The sequence below is a fragment of the Haliotis rufescens genome, unplaced genomic scaffold, assembly GCF_023055435.1.
Source record: "Haliotis rufescens isolate VD_foot unplaced genomic scaffold, xgHalRufe1.0.p SCAF_31, whole genome shotgun sequence".
NCBI classification, from domain to species: Eukaryota; Metazoa; Mollusca; class Gastropoda; order Lepetellida; family Haliotidae; genus Haliotis; species Haliotis rufescens.
The window spans coordinates 1550059-1575577 of NW_025964013.1; the positions used below are offsets into that span (position 1 = coordinate 1550059).

Genomic DNA, 25519 nt, shown 5'->3' on the forward strand with positions numbered 1-25519 from the left:
TAAACCACATTTTTGTTTGTGATGGAGCAAGCACAACTGACCGCCATGTTGGATGTGAAATCATTGCTGGCTGTGCAAAAATATTGCTCAAATTCGGACATTAGGCAAACTCCTTGGTCATGTTTGACAGTAATCATAGAATTTAGAAGATATTAACTTTCATTGGGATACGTTTCAGCACCACAAATGCGACGAATTACAGCGCAATCGACTGGTGATGAGACTAGAGGGTTCGTATAAAGCAGGACGTGGCGAAGTCACGTGATATTGTCCGGGTACATTACGCGTCTTTCATATCGGAATTGCATCGGCGATTTCACTCCACCTGGTCTTTGATTGACATTTTCAACTGCGTTGGTTTATTTGAGACTTTCAATTATGTGTGGTACACTATTTTGATCACGCATATCTGGTCTAGGAGGCACTAGAGTAAAGATAATGATATATGACAAAAGTCACGTGCTTCATGATATTTCCCGTCTTGTGTCTGTGTCAGTCGACTGGTGACAATTCATCAGAGACAATAGGCATGATTGAACTCTGTCGAATCATACATAATAAGTCTACACCTTGTGCTATTTGAGAATAATTGTCAAATGATTTTCAGAATTGCATGTCGAGTCCACTCCCTCTGAGGATATGTTGTATGGCCGCAATGGCTCCCGCGCTTACTGAGGCGGCTAGTCAGGTCAGAATTAAAGCGACACTACCAGCTACAACGACGCCATCAGTAACTACCCCGACTACGGTTCTAAACGGCAAGGATCACAAATTGACGGCGCAACACGAATTAGCGGTAGTTGACAGTCGCCTGTCCCTGGACAAGGTGCAGAGATCTACCAAACAAGTGACCAATTTAGCAGGTCATCTGCTAAACGGAGGTCACAGTGTAAAATTGAACACCTGCAATCTTGCAACTAATCTCCAGAATTTAGGGGTTACCGCTGCCATCTCGAATCTCCACAAAAAAGAAGTGTCAGCATTCCAGAGTGAATTTATCAAGTCTTTTGCAAAGCTTGAGAAAGGAGGTATGAATCAACCTGCATCTAAAAATGAAAACACAAAGCCAGAAACGTTATCACCGAAAGAACCATCTGAGAGTGCATCATTTGTTAATGGAAAGTCATCAGTGCCTGATGTTGTGAAAGATGGACAGAAAATTTGTGAAAGTGACATTTCTTCAGATCCGAACACTGCATCCAATGTGGATAGCAAGCATGGTGGAAATGATGCTGTAATTCAAGCCCAGGAAGAAGCAGCAAGGCCATGTCCATCAAACACAAAAGTGGACTTGGAAAATAAGGAAAGTGATAAGACCACGGAAGATCTGAAAGAATGTGTTTCAACATCTCAACATCAACTTCAACGTAGGACAGAATTTCTTATGCGTCGTCTACGTCGACTTCAGGGACGTCAAATAGAAAATCATACTAGACAGCAACTTCACCATTTTGTAGAATATCAACATAAAAATTTAGAAACTGTTGTGAAGTCTATTAATGCCCCGGTAACTGGCACTGAACTAAAAACAGAATTATTACAGAGTGAAGATGTGAAAAATCTCTCAACAGCTGCCCTTGTTAATTTAGTTAGAAAGCTTCAGGCACCTAAGAACTTGTCACTGAATCAACGCCTCGTCCATCCGCCGAAAACAGAGGCAGTGATTCAGACGACGACAAACGTTTTGAAAATGGACAAGTCTGTGCGGAATGAATCTGAAACATCAGCTGATCACATGTGCTCAATGATCAAGAGCCTGGAATCAGTGGTCGACTCGGATGCAACGGAGAGCAGTTCAGGTGGAGAAAGTTGTGATGAGTTCGATGGAGATCTTGTAAAAGAAAAGAAAGGTCCTTCTCCGCCATTGTAAGTGTTTGGGTATTGTATTATTTTTTCTACTTAAATGTACATGATTTGTCGTTAATATTTGATACTCCCAGCTTTATATTGATTTTGTTTAGTCACATACTGACATTGCTTACCTGTGAAAACTAGGGCCATGACAGCCATGGTAGCTCATATTCTTAGAAATAGTGAGTGAGTTAAAATTTAATGTTGCATCAGCAGTATTTCAGCCATATAGCAACAAGACCAAGTTAATATATTTACAATTTAGGTTTTTTTAATGAAAGTTTTATTTTTAGAAATAGAAAATCATATATATGTTTCAGGAATAAATTACCTTCTAGTGTAATGACCTGCTTCTATTTGATGTATGATGTTCTAAAGAGATATACAAATACTGTATGATGTTAGCAAGACCCTGATCATTGTATTTGTTAAGACAACTGCAAACCTCATTGAGCTATTTTCTAATGGTGATTTATGAGTTGTCAGAGCTCCAGATAACTCTTTGAGCAATTGTTTTTAGGGTTTCTTATTTCAATTGGGTTATTACATTTTTCATTGGGTAACCAATATTTTATCACTCATCTATTTATCATTTTATTTGTTTTTTTCCCCAAATTAGTGAACATTTTAAGATTTAAAAAGAATGAAATAATGTTGTAGATGTATATAACTGTATAGACTTGACTCGGAAAGTAAATTAGCTCATAATTGTGTTTTGGAATTTAGCCCCTTTTTACTTTTACTGGGTATAAACACGTGCTGTTTTCATACGTTAATTTTTACTTTTAATGCATGTGTTTCTGTATTCAAGTTAATTGAAAGTAATTGGGTTTTGAATATTTTTTGGGGGGTATTTTACGCAAATACTCTGCTTATCTGTAGCTCTGGTTTTTATCCCACTCCTTGACTGTTTAACCACACATGGTGAACAAAAGCAGTGTCCTTGAAATAGAAAAGGGTAAGATGATTTGTGTATTGCGTTGAGCTACATGGAAAGTTCTAGATAGTCTGCAAGAGCAGCCTACTAACAGTAGCTGGTGTTCAGGTCTACCCTGACAATGATATGATGGCCATGCATGATTGCTCACACCATTCACAGGCTAGCTGTGACCAGCAATCAGGAACTGGTGACTAGGGGATAATAATAGAACATCTCTCACAGATCGCAATGCAGCTGTGGGTCATGACCCAGAGGGGGAATCCCCTTCTTATTTAGAGCAATTCCTAGAAATATTGTCGCTAACAAATGTCACTTGCAGCAGTAGTTTCTATTTTGTTTACCTTGTTTTATTGATACAAAGTATGTAAAGTAATGACACGGTAGAATAGGTATGTTATTCCAACATTTGTAAAACCATGTCAGGTTAAAAAAACAAGTGCATTGACATAGGGATATCGAAGTGTGGGCGAGGTTATTAAAATAATGAAATTTATCTGGAATGTCATATTGGTCAGGCAGCTGAATTTGAATCATTTTTAAAAATGTCATTAAGCAATTTGTACAAGAGATGACTTAATAATCACATGGCCTGATAATGTTACTACTGTATTAGTCAATGAATGTAGCTTTCCAGCAGTGACAGTGATCTGACATGGAAATATATCTGAGTACAGGCCTGTTCTGTTTTCAATCACCACGTTGTGGAAGTGACAGCCTTCTGATATGTTTTTATGGGGGTGGTTGGCATGCAGGCACTTACCTGAGTGATGTATGTTGTGGGTCCAGGGAGACTCAAAATTAATTTTTAGGGTCCCAGGTGACAAAATTGGGTTGAAAATCCAGGCTAGAATTCCTTGTAAGCAAACCATGCTGGTTGTAAAAGGTGACTAATGGCACAAGTGGTCAGTCTTGCCGACTTGTTGATTCATGCCATAGTATCCCAAATGTGTAGATCAATGCTTCTAATATCTGTCACTGCATTGTATGGTCCATAGTCAGTTATTTACAGAGTGCTGTCATATAGCTGGAATATTGCTGAGAGCAGCGTTGAACAACAAACAAAATGAGGGTCCCACTGAAATGTCAAAAATTGAAATCAGAACTCTACCTGAAGTGACGAAATGTGTGAATGCACATGCTCAGTCAGTGGTTGTCAGTTAAAATGATGTGGAGTTCCCCAAGTGCTACCACTGGAAGGTCGTTAAAACATTCGACTGTGTATTGTATGTTTTAGATGATTACTTAGGGAAACTTATTTAAAGTGGTATCAAATTATGAAATAGCACCATTTATTCTTAAACATACAATTTTCCTGCATTCCAGTGGATGCAGTCTGCATTTTTGTGTGTCCTTTTTCAATTTTTATGCAAGTAACGTGTAAGATGCAGAATTGCGTTTGAGTCCCTAGGTGAGTCAAGACATACTTACCTGCTGTTTGTCGTTTATTTGGTACTTGGAGAGTTAAGTAACCAATAAGCAGGTGAATTAAATGGCGTTGCATTAGACATGGAATGGTCATGGATTTCTACTTGTATGTAAATTTTGTATTTTGTTAGCTTACCCACTAAAATAACATTGTAAAATAAAAGTATTAACAAGTATATACAACTCAGCTATGTATCCACTAGGAATGTGAAAGATGCTTTCCTTCTGACCTGATCCCTTTGTTCTGTAAATAGTGTATTAAATGAGAGGATACCTGTCTTTTTGTGTTACCAGGTTACCATGCAACAGCGGGTATCTAGGGTGGAAAGGCAACATGTGAAAAGTAAACTATTGAAAAACTGACAGCACAATTTTGTAGTTTACAAATATTTAATCCCAACACTTTTTCAATGCAAAGATGCATATATTTTCTCCAGGCCTGTGGACCTGTTGGTCCAACTTAAATAAATCCAAGGTTGATCAACGTAAGGCAATGTTTGCAAATTAGGAATGAAGTTCTTGTCATAAACAATTATTGTTAAGACTTACTTTAGGGGTTCCTAAATTGAAATACTTTTTTATATAATATGGAATGGCAGATGACATCAAGTACACTAGACTTCATCTTATCTGTCAGGGATGTGACTGAGCTCATATCGGAGTTGTTTCATTCTCTACAAACTTCTGGTGAGTCTAGGAAGATCCTTGTTCAGGCTAGTACGTAGTAGTTTGATCCCCGCAAGCTGTGAATGTCTGACCTACTTCTGCACCAGTGATTGTATATCCCTGACCGAGGCTGTGACAAGGTGTATGGTTACAAGGATACGTCAGTCAATTGTATTACTACTATTACTAACACACTGAGTCTACACCAGTTCACCTCCATGGGGTTTCTTGGGAAATTGTAAATTGTAAATATTGCCCAAATAACAGATGTTCTGGTGATCAATAATTGTCAATGATTGTTTGATAGCTTATACATCAGTATTTGAAATTAGGACATCTTAGGGTCCTTGACACTTGCTGCTATAGTTTTTGATCAGATCCCTTGAACTCTTTTTGCTCTCAACGATGGGGTTATGACCTTTTTAACTTACATGCTAAACTTAAACATTACAGAAGCACTGCATGTATGTATACATACTAGCTAGTAGGGGTGAAACTATACAGTAAGGTCATGATACGTGTGTCATGAAAAATTGGTATAAAAGCATATGTTGCTAAGAAATTTGTGTCACATATATATATATTTCACAGTAGGACCAAAGGAAAAAAACACCTCTTTGGCCTAGTGGAGCAGAAGGTCGTGGGTTTTGCTGCGTCACACCAAAAGGCATTAAAAGATGGCACCTCTTGTTTAAACCCTGCCTGGGCTCGGCATAAAGGGGATAAAGCAAGGACTTGTCACTCGGAGTCAGTATACTGTGTCTGAGGGGGGTATTCATGCTAAACTGTGGCATGGCATCTCAGTGGGCTGTGCTATTAAATCGGCATTAGTCCGGACAAGGACACACAGCCACCCACCCAACACACACCTCTATATAAGTGCAATAATCTTGAACGCAATGTTAAACACTATTTCACCTGACCAAAGGGTAAGCTAGCTGAGACACATAGTAGTGATATTTTTTGTAGTGAACTTGACAAGCTAATTACAACACATTTTGCAATATTTGACACACAAAAATGCTGGGGTGGGAGTCAATAAAACAAGAGAAGTAATTTATTTTAGCAAGTGAATTGTCTTGTATCAATACAGAAAAGTAGTTTTTTCGCATGAAAACTCGCACTGCTGCACTAATGTATAGGAAACAGTAGGAAATCTTGCTTCCTATATTGTTTGATATTTTTATTACAAACTTTGTTGGAATCAAAAACTACATTTCTGATGTTTTGGGTTGTTGGATACATAAACCAAGTGATTGGCAGTAGAAAACACACATTCTGTGCAAGGACTACAGGAAAAGCCATGAAATTGACTGCAGAGAACAACTTCCATTGTTCGTTAGGATGCTTCAGGGCAACTTCTTGCCCCTTCATAAGATGAATGCCCATCAAAGACTTCATGACTACAGGTCAACTAAGTTTGTTGTGGATTCATTCATTGATGGTGTATGTTTGAGACTTTCAGTATTAAACTAGGGTTGTCAATGTCAGGTTTTGATATTCATAGAAAATACACACTAGCCAATAATACGACTCGGCTAATGTCACACACTGTATTAAGTCACACCAAAATAATTCCCACATCTCTCTCTCTTACTTTAATATTAAGTAGATTTTAAATGGATTTATGGGAGAGTAGTATAGGATATATATTGTTATAAAGGAAAACATTAAACGTGTCAAGAGAAAAATGGCTTCACTTTGTACTTCGGTAGACAAATAACAGATGTTACTAGTTAAGGTAAAATATAAACAGCAAGTTTTGTAATTTTGTTGATACTTACGAAAACAAGGAAAGTGAGAACTTTTAATGTTGAAATATTTATGATCCAGTTCATGACATTTTCCAGACAACCGAGGTTTTATGATTAATATGTCCCCAGCACTCTCGTACATGTTGAACCAGGCAACTAATTTAGATTGGATGGTCATGCTCAGTTACCTGGACCTTGACGGCAATCACTGGTTTGTCTGATCCCGACTCGACTGTTTACAGGGGGCCATGATATCCCTGTGTCTGGTGTGAAAAGAACAAACATCAACAGCTATGATAGATCAATTGTCAGTCATTGTTTTGTCCAGTTCTCATCACAAATTAAAGCTGAAGCTAACTTTTGTGTGTTTGTTTATACAGACACCGACGGGCTGAATGGAAGTGGGCGGTGGAGCGAGCGGCTGTAGCAGCCCGGTGGACATGGCTACAGGCGCAGGTGTCAGATCTGGAATACCGTATTCGTCAACAGAGTGAGATTTATAAACAGATACGGAACAGTAAAGGCAGCATTGTTCTTGGGGATGCGCCTTCGCCTCAGAATCTATTGACTCGCTTTCACCCTGCAGTTAAAACTGTTGCCAGGCCTGCAGGCTCAGATAATCGTGTAACTAGTCTAGATCAGAAAAATGAGATGTCTCCGTGTAGCATTTCCACAGTGTTGTCAAATGTTGACAAACAAGCCTCCCGCCTCTCTCAGTCCCTTGGAAACTGTCTTTCACCTCAACAAAACAGTATCAAATCTAGTACTCCTTCAACAGGACGATCATTAAATGGATTTATAGAGTCACCAATAGGAAATTCTGACGATGCTAGTTCGGACACCCCTGTTGCCGACGTGCGATTGTTGGTGGACAAGTCCGACTTATCATCGGTTGTTGATCCAACGACTCAAGCAGCTCGGTGCCGACCATTACGTAGTTACAGAAAGCGCAAGTTGTTGAGGACGTTTGGTTTACATCAAACCAGTCGTAAGGCTGCTCGTCTCTCTACTGTGAAGTGTGAATGTTATCCGCCTGTGATGCCATGCCCCATGTGTGGGGGGCGCTATAATAACGCACAAACTGTCCACCCTGATGTCATGCCTGTGCAAGAACGAGTCTCACTTCTTGATGCATCGTTCCATCCCGTGCTGTCGTTTCCTCAAGGTGAGTGTTTTGTCAATAGCACTGTAAGAATACAGTGTGAGTCAGGCTGTCCATATCGTAACCCTAATGTTGACCTTGAAAGTTATATTTATGGATTTAAATACAATGGTAACCAACAAGTGTGGGTATTATTTATTGCAATAGAGCCAAAGAACATTATCTGAAAAGTAAATGTAACTTTTTGGAGATTGTTCTTGTCCTGAAGTTAAATGTGCTTTGAAGCAATCATTGCTGTTAACCATGAAGATACCTTTCAAATTCTTTTTACAGTTTATTGGTATCTTGTCATCATTTGGGGGATTTCTGAGAAAGTGCTGTTCTGAATGAGAGGAATAGACCCAAAATAGACCCAATTTTTGGACTGGGACGATACATCAACTGTGCGATCCGATACGTATCACGATACCTTGCTCAATATCCAATATATATCAGGATGGTTGTATGTGCTCGTAATTGTAGTGCGTAACCCATATTTTTACTTTATGTGCAACTGTGATCGATACTTGTATCGGGAAGTGAAATAACGCGATCCATCGATGCATCTGTCTATCGTCCCACCACTACCCAATTGCATAGGCTTTCATATGAGTAGATCATGTAACTAAATCCTTGATGAATATTGACCCCTGGGTTACACATTCCAAAGCAATGGGCTATGATAATATGAATAATCAAGTGTTTGAAATAAGAATGACCAAGTGTTTGAAATAAGAATGACCAAATGTTTGAAATAAGAATGACCAAGTGTTTGAAATAAGAATGACCATGAAAGGTCATTGCCTTGAAGCAAAAAGTTAAAGATCTTGAGGTTGCCAGTTTCAAGTACTATAGGAGGACCCCTGGACCCACCTGTATTTCAAACACTACTTTATTATAGTGTTGATGATAATAAACTGATGTATGACTCAAAAACACACGATTATAGTACATTTGACAATGAGGACACATTATTGAATGTAGTGTGTCTGTTTCCAATTCATGGTGTACCTCAAATTGTAAAGAGTTAGAGAGGAAATAAATACATAGGGTTATTCATCAGGTACAGTAATATTTTCTTGAGATGGTCCATCTTACCATGCTTTCCAGTGGGGGGAAAGAGATATATCTACTTCCTCGTGTTGATCTTTCACAGAAAGAAGGACAGGTAATGGGTGTTTGTATGTGATATATGGGTGTGAAATGTGCTCTGATAAATTTCTTACATTAAGCTGACATGTTGTGATATTGTTAGCATTGTGCGAATGGGCTAAGGGGAGTAACTCTAATTACCGGAAGAGTATTTACTGGAAGTGTATCGAATGTAAATAGAAGTTAGATGAATGAATGGATTCGGAAGTTGCTAAGAGATAGATCGTAGGGTAAGTAATAGAATATGTGAGGTAATATTGCTAGGATATTGATGTATGGTTGTCAAGGAAGTAACGGATGTATTACGGTTAGTTTTGTGTCTGAATTGAAATAAACAAGACGTGTTCTTATACTCGCCCGTTGTGTGCTGTTTACAATATGAATCAAATATTGTTTAAACTCACTCTCACAGTTGCTATTCGAAGCACAACCAACTATTAAACAATCTTCTAGTTTTAAAATGTTAGGTTTGACCTTCCTTGGTGACCCAGAATCACAGGTGTGCGTATTGGTTATCATCAAATTGCTCCAAGGTAAAATTAACTTTTGCGTATGTATGTTTGAAATATTTGTTATGCCACTTTTCGCAATATTCCAGCAATGTGACGACATCTAGTTTAGAGGGCGTACTTGTCTCTGCTTGCAATATACATGTTTCTAGGTGCTGGAAGTAAACAATACATTGTTTGTTAAAGCGACCTATTCACGAAATGTCCAGTCGATAATCAACATCTGGTATGTCAGGGCAAGTATTGCAGTTACCTCAAAGTGGTCCACGTGAATGCTGTCACAGTTTACCATGTTTACAAACAACTTTTCTTTTTTTTTATTTGCTTCACCGTTACAACTTTGAAACCCCAAAGGATCCCGAACAATACTCTTTTCCCTCAGGCGAGACAAATGTCAGCAGTATTGTGAATAAGATCAGACAATTTTCACGCCAAGTACGCATTGGGCAAAAACGGAAGTGAAAGGCCAAAACATTTAACTAAATTTTGGAATACATGGCGAAACAATCGTCACCTGTCAGTGTGCCAGGTATTTGGCCATCCTGTATATGAAAAAGATGGCTTACGCACCACAGATGAGAGCACATGCAAGTATCGTGATACATATCGGATCGTGAGTAAGGTATCGTGATACAGTTGGTGTATCATCCCAGCCCTAGTTATGTTTTCCAGAAAACCAACACAAAGAAATACCAAAATTATGTTATGATGTTCAAGTTTGTAGACTAACTTTAAACAGGATCAGCCCCTTTCAGAAGTTACATATGTTTAGGCCATAGCCACATCAAAATAATGTAAATATTTGTGAACCATCTGTCATATTATTCATGTTTTAAATCCATCACTTTTCACAATGTCTGAAAATACCCTTTTCATTTCAATTTATCATATTTTAGTGATAGATTTAAAATTGATTAACCATTTCCCCACAGTGTTATTTTAGTAACAACTCTGGGACAGATGCATCGACAAGGGTCCCTATCGAACATGTCAAATAGTAAAATAAAGATGTTTCAAGCAAGTCTTGAAATATATTACATAAAGTATAAATAAATCAACAAAAATATATAAAAAATTATCTAACTTAGTATTTCTATATTTTCATGTGATAGCATGTAATGTAATTCTAATGATATCTCAGCTTTTGTCGCCTCGATGTTAACATTCGGACATGGATGTTCAGTACCCAAATATATGCATGAAAAATCATATTCATGGGTTGTAACCAAGGGCGATGCTTCCATGAAGTTCCACATTTTTTAATGCAGGTTGTGATTTCCTGTTTAAAGTGCTCAGAATAACATGATTTAATCAAAACCTTTTGTCTAAATCTGAAATGAATTATACATGAGGACATCTTTCCGAGACAAGGGTGTTAACTGACTATAAAAGTCCAGTTTCCAACCTTGCCGAACTTGGCTGGAATTTCCAGGCTCAATTGTAGCGCCACAAGTGGCTATTGCAAGTTATGTCCCTTCTATGTTCCTCCTATTGACCAATCAGGTTCCATCTCTCATATCATTTGCATTTGCTTCAAATAATGGTGGCAAGACAATCTGCTTGATAATCAACGTCTATATTGTAATAATACGGGTCTTACCCTGCTAAGTGCATCCTATGACGTGAGCACCTTGATGAAAAGCAATTTTGACGAGTAACTATAGTAGGTCACTGTGATCTTAGTTTCGTTAACATTGATTACATCCTGGATATATCACATGCTTAATCTGTTTTGATTGGACTATGCATAGACTCGTAACTCTGTTATTGCAGCTTAGTTCGGCAAAGGTAAATGCATTTTTTTAAATAATGTGATAAACATAACTTTCATATTTATAATCAGTAAGATCAGACCTTTCAACTGGTGTATAACATGTAGTTCAGATGGTGTATAACATGTAGTTCAGATGGTGTATAACATGTAGTAACAAAGATAAGCAGATAATTTCCTTGATAAATGCAGGCTTCATCTGTCACCGAATAGTCTCTGGGAACTTGGTGTCACAGAAAGAAAGGCTTCAAATTTACTGGTTTTGAAAGGGTTAATTGGTACAGTACAAAAATCATGAAAGGACTTCTATGAAATAAGATCACCACCTTGCAGTATTTGTAAACAACTCATTTTGCATCGTTAAGTTTTGTTTGAGTTGGTCCATGTCAAGGTCACAGCAAGGTCAGTAGGTTGCCTGAAGGGGAATTTAATAATATTTTGCGTTGAGTAATTGAATTGGTGTAGTCCATGCATGACGAGTAACTACAGTATGTCACTGTGATCTTAGTTTCGTTTGACATTGATTACATCCTGGATACAGGAATAGACACTAACAGTTTTTGTCCACTAGTTCTTATAATGATAACATATAGTAAAACCCTTAAAAAGGGCAAATGTCTACTAGTCCTTATGATACCTTTACCATTGGGCAGTTTGGCAAGGACGATAGGACTAGTGCCAATTTCTAACGCTGGGATATATCACATGCTTAATCTGTTTGATACCCCATGACATGTCATGACATGACATGTCATGTACATGACAAGACTTGTATCAAACATATATAAGTAATTGGTTTGTCTTGGGAAGTCTAATGGTTAGCACTCACTCGTCACGCCAAAGACTCGGGTTTGATTCCCAACATGGGTATAATGTGTGAAACCCTTTTCTGATGTCCCCTGCTGTGATATTGCTGGAATATTGATGAAAGCGGCTTAAAACTGTACTCTCACTCAGTCCAGTTAAGTGGTCTATTCTGCTAAGATATAATAATCAATAATCCATGTGTCATGACAGTATTAGGTGTCCCCTTTTTTTGTGAGTCACGCATTTCCAATTCCAGAATTTGATCTCCACCATTAACATGAATATTAATTTCAAACATTCTCATGGACAATATGCGTAGGACCAAGTTCCCTGTCCTGTTTAACATCAAGGTCACAGTCAAGGTCATAACATTGTTGAACCCAATTTATTCAGCATATCAAGGGTAGCCGAGTGAACATTGGTTTTAGAGGTCACAGTGGAGGTCAAATTATATAAGAACACTTTATATAATGCAAATACTATAATTAAATTAATATAATTACTATGATTAAGTAATAAAATTGTTGTCCAATTAAGGGGAGTAGCCCTGCATTTGCAATTTAGGACCATTCAACAAAAGTCAACACCAAGAAAACAGAATAAGTATGTATGCAGTGTTAGAAGTTTATGTGAATAATAGCGTTTACTCTTTTCACAAACTCAACTCCTGCTTGAGATGTAGTCTAACTTCCTTGAGAACATTAGCAGGAATGAGATGTCAGGGTAACTGACAAAAATGGTAAAGGTAAAAGACATTGCAGTGTTTTCATTCAGCTTCACAATGTCTACAGGGTTTTACCTTAACTTACAAAACTGGGGGTCCGGGGAAACCCCCCATAGTTCATTTTGAGGGTCTTTATATGGATTGTCTGTTCTGTGAAGTAACTTCTTTACTTACATGACCTTTATATTTCTTGTCAAGAATTTGGTGCAATGAATATTATTGTATGTCCCTCAGGATCCAATATATTTTTACCTGCATCCATTTGTACAATTGTGCATACTGGACGCACATTTCTGCATCGTGTAAAACCTGAATAGCATCAATCCAAGGATGCCTTTGTTGTGAGCAGATTGCTTGGGGGGTTCCTGGTCTTGGGGACTTGTCAAATGTAAACTAGGGCTGGCTATCATAGAGATCGATAAACGCTAACTAAATATCGGTCAATTATCGATTAATATCAGAGAAGGAACTTTAAGCATATATACAAAAAAGTCCCAAAAGAAATCAACAGGTTTCACGCCACTGGTGAGCAGTGACACATTAATGCATAGATTACTTTATGGACAGTTGCTTTCTGTCTTTGACAATTGACATTATTGACAAGTCAGTTTCAGTAAATCTAAACTGTATTTCATCACAATAGCTTATGTGAGTTGTTATCAATAACAAAAGTTTCATAACGATAATCGTTATATTTCTTCCACTCGATAATTCCAATTATTGATCTTTGTAGCCAGCCCTCATGTAAACGATGATAGTTGCAGTCAAATATGTATGTAATGAAGTTGACACTTGCTTCTTGTTTCAGAAATACCTTTACCTGTCCATTTTGAAGCTCTTCTGAAGAGTGGGGAGTGGCAGCATAAACCGCCGCCTAAACGGGCAAAAACAGATACTGACAGAAAGTAAGAATGACGTCAATAATCTGTTGAGGGGTTGTTTTTTCGGGACGGGACATGGGTGGCCCAGTCATCTAAGCCGCCATGATTCGCTGTGCAGAGTTGCGTCCCTTGGGCATGCCAGAAACCTATGATTGTGGGTTCGAATCCCGGTTCGCCCTCATAATGTTGCTAGGTTTGTCAGCACCATACCTGTGCTTGTTGGTTTCACCAAAGGGGTAAACGTCCTGCATCACTTCGGGCTGTCCTCACACATTAAGCTGACACGTCATAATGTAACTGGAATACCGTTAAATGCGGCGTTAAACCCAACTCACTCACTCACTCATTTTTTCGGAACATGCTCGTCAAAACTGCTGACTAAAATTAAAAACAGGTGGTCACTGTCGCTACCCTTGTTATGTCCCGAACATTCTCTTGGTTGTCATTAGAGGCAAATATGTTAGATCGGGTTGTGTGACTCAGATCCTCGTGTCATCATACCCCTCATCATGGAATGTTGCTGATAATAAGTTGCCAAGACTCCTTCACGATCACTACTATAAAAACAGGCTGGTGATAAAGCTCTATTACCGACTGTGTTTTGTTTTTAAGCATATTTATTTTTACATTAAGAGGTCAAATGGATTAGGCAAAAGTTGTGATGACTGGTGAAAAACATTGTATTGGCCACCAAGTACATGATGCCTGTCAGCAGTCTTAAGATTGCAGACAGAATATTAAAATATGATGGTGTATTATATTTCCACTTTCACTTCCTGCAGTCCATTGCATTGTCTTGGCATTAGGACCATTGCATCTCCTATTGTTTTTCATAAACACGGGATTGTGTGAAGACCCTGCGTGTCATGAGACACTGGTCTTGTAGGAAATACCATTTCTTGTATTCTGTTGTAATCATGGCACATCCAGTTATTTGAGTGTTTGTTACTTCCTTGTAGGAGACACAAAGGGAGGGGATCTGACAACTCTAGAAAAGCCAACCGTCAAATCCGGAAAAATGCTGCAGCAGTATTGTTGTCATCAAGTGAGTATCACATGTACTGTGCCGGTGTTGTGTCATATGCCAGATTGGACATTGTGGTAGGAACTATACCAGTATTATACGTGAAAGGCGACTATGCTTGTCGTAAGAGGCAACTATGCTTGTCGTAAGAGGCGACTAACGGGATCGGGTGGTCAGGCTCGCCAACTTTCTTCATGCATGTCGTCATGTCCTAAATGCGTGGATCGATGATCATGATATTAATCACTGAATTGTCTGGTCCAGATTTGATTATTTACAGACCGCCGTCACACAGCTGGAATATTGCCGAGTGCGGCGTTAAACAACTATATTATACATATTTCAATCCTTTGGGGATTCCTGAGCAGTATATCCCAGTTTATGCTTCATGTATATATGCTGATTGATCAGGATGGTTACAATGTGTGACTGATTGTTTGTCAGCATTTTCTGACGTGCTGTAAATAACTTGTCCCCCAGACTTGTTGTTTACAGTGTGATATGACATTGGTACAGTGCTACTGTCTGGTACAGTGCTACTGTCTGCAGGTTAAAACAGCAGTTTCATCATCAACAGTCTGTGACTTTAGGCACTTGTCTGAAGTCAGTCTTGTAAAAACTCTGTTGTCTCTCATAAGCTCCGGTTTTAATAGTCTGTAATGACATTATAACCTTGTAATGATGCTAATGGCCAAGTTTGGTCAAGTAAAACTCGAAAGGTTTTGGCACAGAATGCATCTGTACAATGTGTGATGTCTATTGCAGTAATCAATAATAATAGTAATAATAATAGTAATAGGCCATTTATGTTGAGCATGTTTCGACACCACACAGGGGCATGCTCAAAGTGCTATTATTACCCCAGTCACTGGATTAGTGTGCACTCAATCATTCTCAGCTGTGTGGGGAGTATACAACCCAAGCTGCTTGTTACGCGCAGGTTAACAACCACAATACCATCTCATCCTCCCGTGTTCCCATTCACTGCTAGGTGAACAGTCACATTTAGAACAAAGTCACTTGCCGAAGGAGACACCACATGTGGTACATCAAGCCTTCTGTAGATCTAGCATGAACTCTACTCACTCCCTTGACGTTATGTTCTAGGTGTGTCTGTCATTTACAAGTAGGCTAGTTTGGTAATGTTGGTTGGTTGGTTGGTTTGTTGTTTAACGCCGCACTCAGCAATATTCCAGCTTCCGTAATTTCTTGAGTATAGTGCGCACCCATGTATAATGCGCACCCCCCTCTAGCGGGTTCAATATTTTGGAAAAAAAGAAATTTGAATATTATGCGCAGATATTTTTTACACCGTACCCTTTCAGCGAAGTCTGGCAAACGAACGGGTGCTGAGAAACTTCGTCGGTACAAATTCGAAATTTGAGATAAAAAATCACCAGACATGTTTATTTACCGTTTAAATAGTATTTATTGTTCTGCTAGGCATTGTTTTATATTTTGGGATTAAGATTACCTTGCGTATTTTCTCGTAAACTAAGCTGGAAACAGCAATCAGCTGTACACACGTTTTCTTGGAATCGACCGGTGATTCGGTCAAGACACACCCAATGATATAACTTTAAAAGATTTTTAATGCTAGGATCGGCAACAATTGTATCTGAAACTATTTTATTTATCAGGAATAATATATTCCATTATTTTCTTAATTATATGCAACCTTTACTAAACATATTTAAAATAATAATAACCCTAAGCGAAGCAGCTGATCGCTATTCCCGGGTATTATTTTTTACATGGAACATGTCTGACCAGTCACCGACAAGGCTCACGCACACGTGATCACATGATCGCGAGAATTTCATGTTGACATAGAATCGTCAAACAAAAAAACAAATATGACTTTTAACGAGTCAAAGTATGTCATTTATGATATATGTATCCATTCTCTGTCAACTAAAGTTTGTTTCAATGCGTCAATAGCGGTATTCTGACCGTGGTTGCTGTTAATAACGGTGAGTTGTGCGATCTTCCGATCGCTTCACACACGATTTCGCCGAAATTAATAAAAACAATATTATAAGGAATTTTGAATAAAATCAATGAAATAAGTTACAAACATAAGTCCAGATATACAAAGAACACTTTTTATAGCCAGACAGTGTAATTACATAATTATTTTGCGTACTTCAGTATGGATTTGTTGACATGGTATTCCCGGTGTTTCGTGCTCACGGTAATGTCTTTCCATGGGGGAAAAAAACATCCAAACTCATAATTCGTGTATAATGCGCACCCCCTTCTACACAGCTGTGTTTTTTCGAAAAAAAAGTGTGCACTATACTCAAGAAAATACGGTATATGGCGGCGTTCTGTAAATAATCGAGTCTGGACCAGACAATCCAGTGATTAATATCATTTGCATTGATCCATGAATTGGGATCAATGACATGCATCAACCAAGTCAGCGAGCCTGACCACCCGATCCTGTTGGTCGCCTTTTACGACAAGCATAGTCACCATTTACAGCAAGCATGGGTTGCTGAAGACTTATTCTACCCCGGAATCTTCACATAGTTTGGTAATGATGTGGATTTACATGTACATGCATACTTTTTGTATGTCCTTTAGAAATTCGCAGCAAATATGAAAACAAGACGGTTCGAAAGGGACATAACACATCTCGGAAAAAGGCTGTGTCTACTCGGAGGTTGAACAAGGATACTACCATTCGACGGCGGGCGCAACAGATTGCTATTGGTGAGTCTGCAGGGATTAATCAACGAATTCAAACTAAGTGCCCTTGGCGGGCAAATTGGGAACAAATTGTTGTTTCGATCAAAATTGGGATGTTTAGAAAGGGGTAAAGGGCAGGGGTATATAGTTATATCAAGGTTGTCCGTCTGTCCTTCCAAGGACATTTCTTTTTTAGCGACCTATAACTTGAAAACCACTACATAGATTCTTTTCACGTTTGGTGAACACCTTTTATACCTATTGTAGCGGTGCAGTTGAAGTTTGTTTTCAGTATTTTGATTTTCTGAAAATAAAGTGAAGCTTTTCTTCAGTTTTTTTAATTAGAATTTTTTTCTCTGACATTTATGCAACCTATGACTAGAAAACTTCTTCATGGATTCTTTTAAAATTTAGGAAACAGTTTTCATACTAATAGAAGAGGTGCTGTGCAAAGTTTAATTTTAATATGTGTATTTTCTGGGGGAAAAAACATGATTCTTGTTATATTTTGAACTTAGAATATATTTTTCCTTCAACATTTGTGCGACCTATATCTTAAAAACTACTACATGGATTCACTGCATATAGGAGAGGTACAGTGCAAAGTTTGATTTCAGTAAGTGGATTTTCTGGGAAAATGTTGCTTTTTTCATGTTTTGAACTTAGAAATATGTTGGAGTCGGAATCAGGTATTTGTGAGCCCTGCTCACTTTTAGTCTTGTTTTCATAATTTCAGGGGTAATAAAACATTGTATACCGCTCAAAAGAAGTCAAACAACAACTGATTCAATGTTATAACTATAGTTACAGGAGGTAGGCGTGTGCAAGGGATATGTGGGAGGTTGATGGGTCCACCTCCGAACAGTTAACATTGTTGTCATTCTACACTTTCAACAGTTTCCATAGATATGATTGTATACAAGATGCTAATAATCATGTACTTAACAATTACTAACTGCATAAGACAGCATTCAGTCAATCACTGCATTGTCACAAACCTGAAGGACAATATATTTTTTTCGCAGTGAAACATTTTTGTTTGGGCCTTCTGAACATTTTAATTTTTTTTCATATTTTGAGGGGAGAGATGATCTGGAACACTTGTTTTGAACGACCCATGCTTGCCATAACAGGCGACTATGCGTGTCGTAAAAGGCGACTAAGAGTTGATTATTGACTGCCGTCATATAGCTAGATAATTGCTGAGTGCGGCGTTCAACAACGAACAAACAAACTTGTTTTAAAACAACTGATGGCTGTTCTGATGGAGATTATCTTCACACTGTTCTATCCCTCCAGCCATGAAGCGGCGATCCGGTCGCTCGATGTCCGCTCTGCAAATGTCTGTGATTGAGGCCAACCAGGGCCCGCTTGCCTCGCCACAGACGAAGGATGGTCTGTCCCTCAGCTGTCCATCATCAGCCTTCAAGGATCTGAAGAACAGGAGGAGTCGAGGCGAAGCCTATGACATCAACAATATAGTCATTCCTTATAGCATAGCAGCAGCGACACGGGTAGAGAAACTACAGTACAAGGAAATAGTCACACCCAAGTGAGTAGGTCAATAACTGCTCTAAATGCAGCACTCATGTGTGTACTGTGTGTACATAGGACATAGGGTGGTCAGACTCGCTGACTTGGTTAATATATGTCATTGTATCCTAATTGTGTGGATCGATGCTCATGATATCAATCACTGGATTGTCTGGTCCAGACTCGATTATTTACAGACCGCTGTCATATAGCTGGAATATTGCTGAGTGCGGCGTTTAACAACAAACGAAAATAAAAAAGAAACGGGTAAGTGGATTTTTAAAAATCTTATATTTGCCGAAAATCATCAAAATTTTGCTTCCTTGTTTCTTAATCTGGACATTATGAATGTGTTAGCTTACATGTTTTTAATTTTCTTTACAACGAACTTAAGTTGTAAATGCATTATTAAAATAATGTGATAAACATAACTTTCATATGTATAAACAGTAGGATTTAGACTTTTCAAAAATTGCTGATTTGGCTTCGGTTAATCATGGTCAATCAAATGGAGTTAAATGAAAGCTTTCAAGGAAGTCTGCTGCAATGTCTTTATTTTTCAATCATGACAGAAGCAGTAATTTGACAGAAGTACTGTAATCAGCTGTAATTATATTGTTGAAAAGTGTAGCTACCTACATTTTGTCTCTGGCTCCTTAAAATTTCAAATGGCTCTCTGAAAGAACTGTCCAAGTGGTCTTTTGCAGCATCTTGTATATTTGCAGCTTCAGTGTATTAAATGACTGGCTGATCTGCCTTTAGGTGCATGCTGTCCTTTAAGTTATGAGGGGATTTCCAAATTGAAATGCAATGGTTAACCCAGAAATTTGTACAGAATTGAATTGTGAAATCAGTAAATGATCCCACAAGATCAAGGAATCTTCAACAAATTATTTGCAAACACACAGTTTTTGATTTTCAATCAAAATGGGCAATAATTGGCAATAATGAGTAACAAATCCAATAATTAGTGTAAGTGCACTCATGAATACAGAATAATGTTCGTAGCTGGGGAATTCGGTGTTTTCAGTAGGTATCCAATCCAACCATTCAAGACGAATCACCCTTTTGTCACTCTTGCATAGGTATAGCCAGCCTTTAGAAACTGTCCCATCCCAAAACTTCTCAAACAATCAAGCCTGTCATGTTTACAAAACTCTAGATTACTAACTGCCGCCGACCACTGTTAAAAGCTAGCAATGCCAGCACATGACACTTTCAATCACTGTCACTGACAATTACGGCACATAAAGCTGACATGCCCTGGTAAATCTAGTACAGCTTACCAACTGACCCAATTTAGTCATATGAAAATGTAAAGTAGATTTGATTGTAAAAGCATTGTATTTGTCTGTCAGATGGCGAGACATTACCTTGGACAAGGAGAACACAACTGAGACTGTGATAGGCATGAAGGCCGAGTTCCAGGAACCCATGGAGGTTGAGGGGGCCTTGGAGAAGACCAACGGCTTGATCGGAATAAAACCGGTAGAAATAGACGAGGAGAATGAAGAGGTATGCTACTTAACTGAAATACATTTTTACTTTTGATGAGGTGTGCAATGACTTTAATACGCTGTGAAATTGATGAAACACTATTATGTTTACTCACTTCAACTTCCCGTGGGGACATCAGGTTAGACTAGGTCCCCAGCAACTTACGCTGGTCGAAAAAGGCTACCAATTGTATTGTGTGATTAAGCTCGGCTGTTAAGTTTATTGCTTGTCATCGTACCCCATCTATGTGGTTTTGTTGCTCACAACAGCGATTGCTGTATTGTTTGGTGCACACTTGATTATTTATGCAGGTCGCCAAAACTTGGGTCTGATCCTGCATGGGGCAGTCGGGTAGCCCAGTGGTTAAGGCGTTCACTCGTCACGCCAAAGACCAAGGTTCGATTCCCGACATGGGTACAATGTGTGAAGCCCATTTCTGGTGTCCTCTGCTGTGATATTGCTGGAATATTGCTAAAAGTGGCGTAAAACTATACACACTCACTAACTGATCCTGCACACAATGTTTGAAGCCCGTTTGTGGTGTTCCCAGACAAAATCTTGCTGGAATTTTGCTCATTATGGCATAAAACCATACTCGCTTACTTACCCGAGAAGATCCGGGTTACAATCCATGCTTGCCATGAAAGGCGACTGCTTGTCGTAAGAGGCAACTAACAGGAATGGGTGGTCAGATTTGCTGACTTAGTTGATGCATGTCATTGTTTCCCAATTGCCTAGATTGATGTTCATGGTGTCAATCACTGGATTGTCTTGACCAGACTCGATTACTTACAGACTGCTGTCATGAAGATGGAATATTGCTGAGTGTGACTTTAAAGAACAAACCAAAAATAAAAATAACAATGATACTGATCAATATTGTTTTCTCCTTCCAGATTGAAGATCTGTGTGACGATATATATGTTGAGCGTCACCTCAAGTGTGAGGTAGAAGAAAAGAAGAGGTTCACATCCTTTATCCAGTATCCATCACGGAGAAATCGGACGCGGACAGAGACGAGCACCCCATTAACTGAGCCCCCTTCACCAGATCCTAACTCCACGCCAACTGAGACCCTGGCCCCTATAGAACTGCCACTTCCGGAATCCCTGATTCAGCCGATACAACCCCCTCCGCCGCAACCAATGACTCCCAGCACACCCACGTTCCCTGCTACTTCCTATCTCCTGGCGTCGGCCGCGGGTTTCGATGAAGGAAGCAGACGTCGCAGTGGGTCTGTGTCTCGGAGGGAAAGACTGAGCTTCAGTTCCGTCATGGATGATTCCAGTCAGGATGGATTTATGGAATTAGGGGAAATTGTCGACCCATGGCCATTACGAACATTCCCTTTGTCAGAAGAGGAATTTGAAGGTGTGAAGAAAGTACAGCCGACTAGTGAGAAGGTTCGACCCCGGGTGACCTTGGAGCCCCCAAGCACCCCTTGCCGAAGTGATAGCACTCCATCGAGCAGCCATCCGTGTTCTCCACTACCCAGCTCAGCGTCCAATTCAGTCGCAGGTGATGACCCCAATGATCCGGAATGGACGGTCCTCAATAACGACAGAACACCCAGGACCAAGATGTCCGTTGTGCTCAAGCTGTCCACGGGCAAGAGGTGAGGACTGGACCCAGGAGCACATGGACGTGTCTATATGCAGTGCAAGCCCCGACCAATAAGGGTGTCTTGGCATCTGCCCACAGAGGGCGCTGGTACTGAACACATGGATGTGACGATGATGACGACGTCAAATATGCGTATCATCAACAGTCGGAGCATCCAGAAGATCAAGCCATCAGTTGAAGCATATTCTTAATGCTAAAATGCATTACATGCTACAAATGAGATGTGTACAGAGTTCGTAGAGTCCATCCATGTGATGATGAAGGTTCTATTGAACGAGAGAGGAAGAGAACCCAGGATTGAGTATCTTCCGAGAGACCGGTACCCCACGTTGAATTAATCTTGGCCAAAACTATGTGCACTGCTACTTCGTCATGCCAATGCTGCTCAGAAGAAATATCGCAAAGCAAACAAGAATGATTTTGAAAATCTTGTTTTGGCATTTTGCTGCACTTGTGATATATTCTGGGTGCAATGTTGTCAGGAAGGACTCTGTTGATACTTTTGGTGCATGGATTTGTGGAGGACGTATCTGTTCATTTGACTACATCAGTGGTGTTCCCCGATAAGTGACTACTCCCCATTTGGTGTCAGTGTGATGGTACATGTTCACATGGTGGTTACGTGTAGGATGCCTTCAACTTGAAGGCAACTTGAAGGAGCTCGCCCAATGGGAATAACATGAGTATTAATGCTGAATATGTCAGAATAGTCTACAGTTCAGAGGTAGAGGTCTTCCCTCCTGTGACAAGTAGTTGCTGCCAAGTGAAATTTTGACTTGGTTTTCCATAATAATACAAAGTGGACCTAACTTGTAATAATAATAGTTGTTAGGATGGTGTGTTGGGATTTTTTTTACTTGTGTGCTGTCCTTCTTTTAAAAAATTCAATGTTCCTTGGGATATATATTTTGGGCAGTATTTTTTTTCTCTCCAGAAAATATGAAATGCATGTTTATTTTGAGCGTTATTTTTTTTCCTCTTCAGAAAACATAAACTCTGTTTTATCACAATCAGTGTGAAATTAGCAGCGGTAGAAACTAATAGACTATAGTTTAAGCCCATTACTCCTTATAATAACATATAGCAAAACCCTTAAAAAGGGCAAATTGCTACTGGTCCTCAGGATACCTTAATTATTGGGCAGTTTGACATGGACTATAGGACTAGTGCCAATTTCTAACGCTGCAGTTGGTGTTGTGGGAGCTCCTTCAAGGCTTGGGGTCACCTTTTGTTTAGCTTGTCCAAGTACATCATTGATAATGATCTCAAACATTTTGACTGTTAACAACCCATTGCCTTGATTCATGTTGACAACAGATGCTATGATGTTTTTTTCATTTACCTTTTTTTTAATCCTGCATATAATATTGGAACAGCTGATCCATAGCTTTTGATTTCAAAGTGTTTGGTATCACACGTGTGATAACCGTAGTCCTGAAACAATGAACAGTCTTCTGTACAATATACAAGATAAGCTAACAAGCTGTGTCTTTCTGATGTACATAATGTACATATTGGTTGCAAAAGTGCTGTATTTGAGAAGTTTCATTGTACGAGTGGGAGGTAAAATCCATGTCAGTGTCCACATTGGAGTGGACAAGATTCCTAGATTGCTTGGTGTTCATTGGACGATAGATGTTCTCATTCAGCACAATATTTTGTGTATGTTTTGGTAAATATTGTTGCATTTAAAATTTTTACATGTTACATTCTGTACACAATAATAAGCACGAAATGTTTCTTGCATTTGAGGATAAGCACTTGCCTAATATATTTTGTACTTTCTTCCCTATATTTCATTTGGAAAAAAATGAATATGCCTTTTGCTTTGCCATAGAAAATATGACAGTAATTTCACTTACCCTGTTAAGTTAAAAATTTCCAAAATCTACCTTACCAGATAAAGTTGAAGTTGAATTTGTGCTGCCTCCTTATAATGCCTTAACATTCTCGGCCACAGCAGATCACCATCACTTCACTTCCTGGACACTGTTACCTTGGTTACCTGTGAGAAAGTGTGTGCTGGATATAGTTGTTGCAAGTTTGTGTTAATTTTCTTTTTTAAGACAAAAACTTGTTAAAGATGTTTTTCGTACATTTGTGTTGCTACTACCCTAGTTGGCAAGTTTCTATCACCTAGTGTTGATACATACATCACACATTGATATTCAGTTCATTAATGCATTTACATTTGGAGGAAAATGCACCTGTGTATGTGCGCACCTGCATTTAATAATATCTGAGAGCTGCTGCAACGGCCTGTACAACGTAGCGATCAACAGCCTGCAGCAGCAACTACGTGGACATGTTGTTGATGTATGTATTCTAGATACTTGCTATCTGTCTTTGTCAGGATCAAAAAGTGCTTTGAGCACTCCTATGAGAGAGCTCTTATATGTAGATCAACCATAGTGCAATTGTGGATGAAAAAGAAAGATTAAATTAACTTTTTTTATAAGAAGTAATTTGTTGTGGTTTTTTTCTGTAAGTCTATTGACAATATGGGTGGATGTAGTCTATCAGATCTGTGCGATATCTCCACTCTAGCATCTGTCAATACTGGAACTCACTGGGCCATCAGATGTGTGCCTTTGACTGATGTTAGGATTGGATTGCCACATGTTTATTGGAGGGCGGATGTTGCATTATGCTGTAATATTCAGGCATACCATGGTTTTTAGGTAATATATTCTGGCTGAGGCATACCATCGGAGAAGAATGACACTGTCAGCATGTCATTGAAGATCCATTGGAGAAGAATGATGCTATCAGCATGTCATTGAAGCATACCATCAGAGAAGAATGATGCTATCAGCATGTCATTGAAGCATACCATCGGAGAAGAATGATGCTATCAGCATGTCATTGAGGATCCATTGGAGAAGAACGACCGGTTCACACTTTGTGAATGCCCAATCCTCATATCCCTCTTAGATAAAGCAGTGTTTGCTGGTGAGCTCTCCTGATCCAGAAATCTTCACAGAAACTAGATAATAGATAGAACTTGGTTGGGTGAGACTGTTGGACCGCCAGCTTTCACACTGTGACACTCTGCAACAATGTTCATGATGGTGACTGAACACCATACCCTCCCTTTCGTGATTTAACTAACATTACTGATTGAACACATCCCCTCCTTGCCATGATAGCTGTAATATTGCTCATTGATCGCAACCCCTCCCTGCCACGGCAGCTGTAATATTGCTGACTGAACCATTCCCTCCTTGCCATGACAGCTGTAATATTGCTGATTGAACACACACCCTCCCTGCCACGACAGCGGTAATATTGCTGACTGAACCATTCCCTCCTTGCCATGACAGCTGTAATATTGCTGATTGAACACATCCCCTCCCTGCCACGGCAGCTGTAATATTGCTGACTGAACCATTCCCTCCTTGCCATGACAGCTGTAATATTGCTGATTGAACACATCCCCTCCCTGCCACGACAGCTGTAATATTGCTGACTGAACCATTCCCTCCTTGCCATGACAGCTGTAATATTGCTGATTTGAACCGTTCCCC

At 39.2% G+C, this 25519-nt stretch overlaps 1 protein-coding gene across 2 annotated transcripts; it reads left to right on the forward strand.

Annotated features, from left to right (window-relative positions):
• Nucleotides 1-24453, forward strand: LOC124136785 (KAT8 regulatory NSL complex subunit 1-like). 2 transcript variants are annotated; one of them, XM_046502819.2, is made up of 9 exons: nucleotides 1-230; nucleotides 608-1866; nucleotides 7017-7801; nucleotides 13549-13645; nucleotides 14581-14666; nucleotides 17235-17363; nucleotides 18639-18891; nucleotides 20231-20387; nucleotides 21266-24453. In XM_046502819.2, exons 2-9 carry the CDS (start codon nucleotides 614-616, stop codon nucleotides 21986-21988), a joined length of 3483 nt encoding a protein of 1160 aa, XP_046358775.1. In that variant the 5' UTR covers nucleotides 1-230; nucleotides 608-613; the 3' UTR covers nucleotides 21989-24453. The 2 variants fall into 2 exon arrangements, with proteins under 2 accessions (XP_046358775.1, XP_046358774.1); XM_046502818.2 differs by having other exon boundaries at nucleotides 1-1866.
• The last annotated feature ends 1066 nt before the right edge of the window (nucleotides 24454-25519 follow it).

Coding starts and splice junctions, on each gene's coding strand:
- LOC124136785 (XM_046502818.2), top strand. CDS start 614: ATGTCGAGTCCACTCCCTCTGAGGATATGTTGTATGGCCGCAATGGCT. Junction 7,802..13,548: donor CGTGCTGTCGTTTCCTCAAG/GTGAGTGTTTTG, acceptor TTCTTGTTTCAG/AAATACCTTTACCTGTCCAT. Junction 14,667..17,234: donor AGCAGTATTGTTGTCATCAA/GTGAGTATCACA, acceptor TATGTCCTTTAG/AAATTCGCAGCAAATATGAA.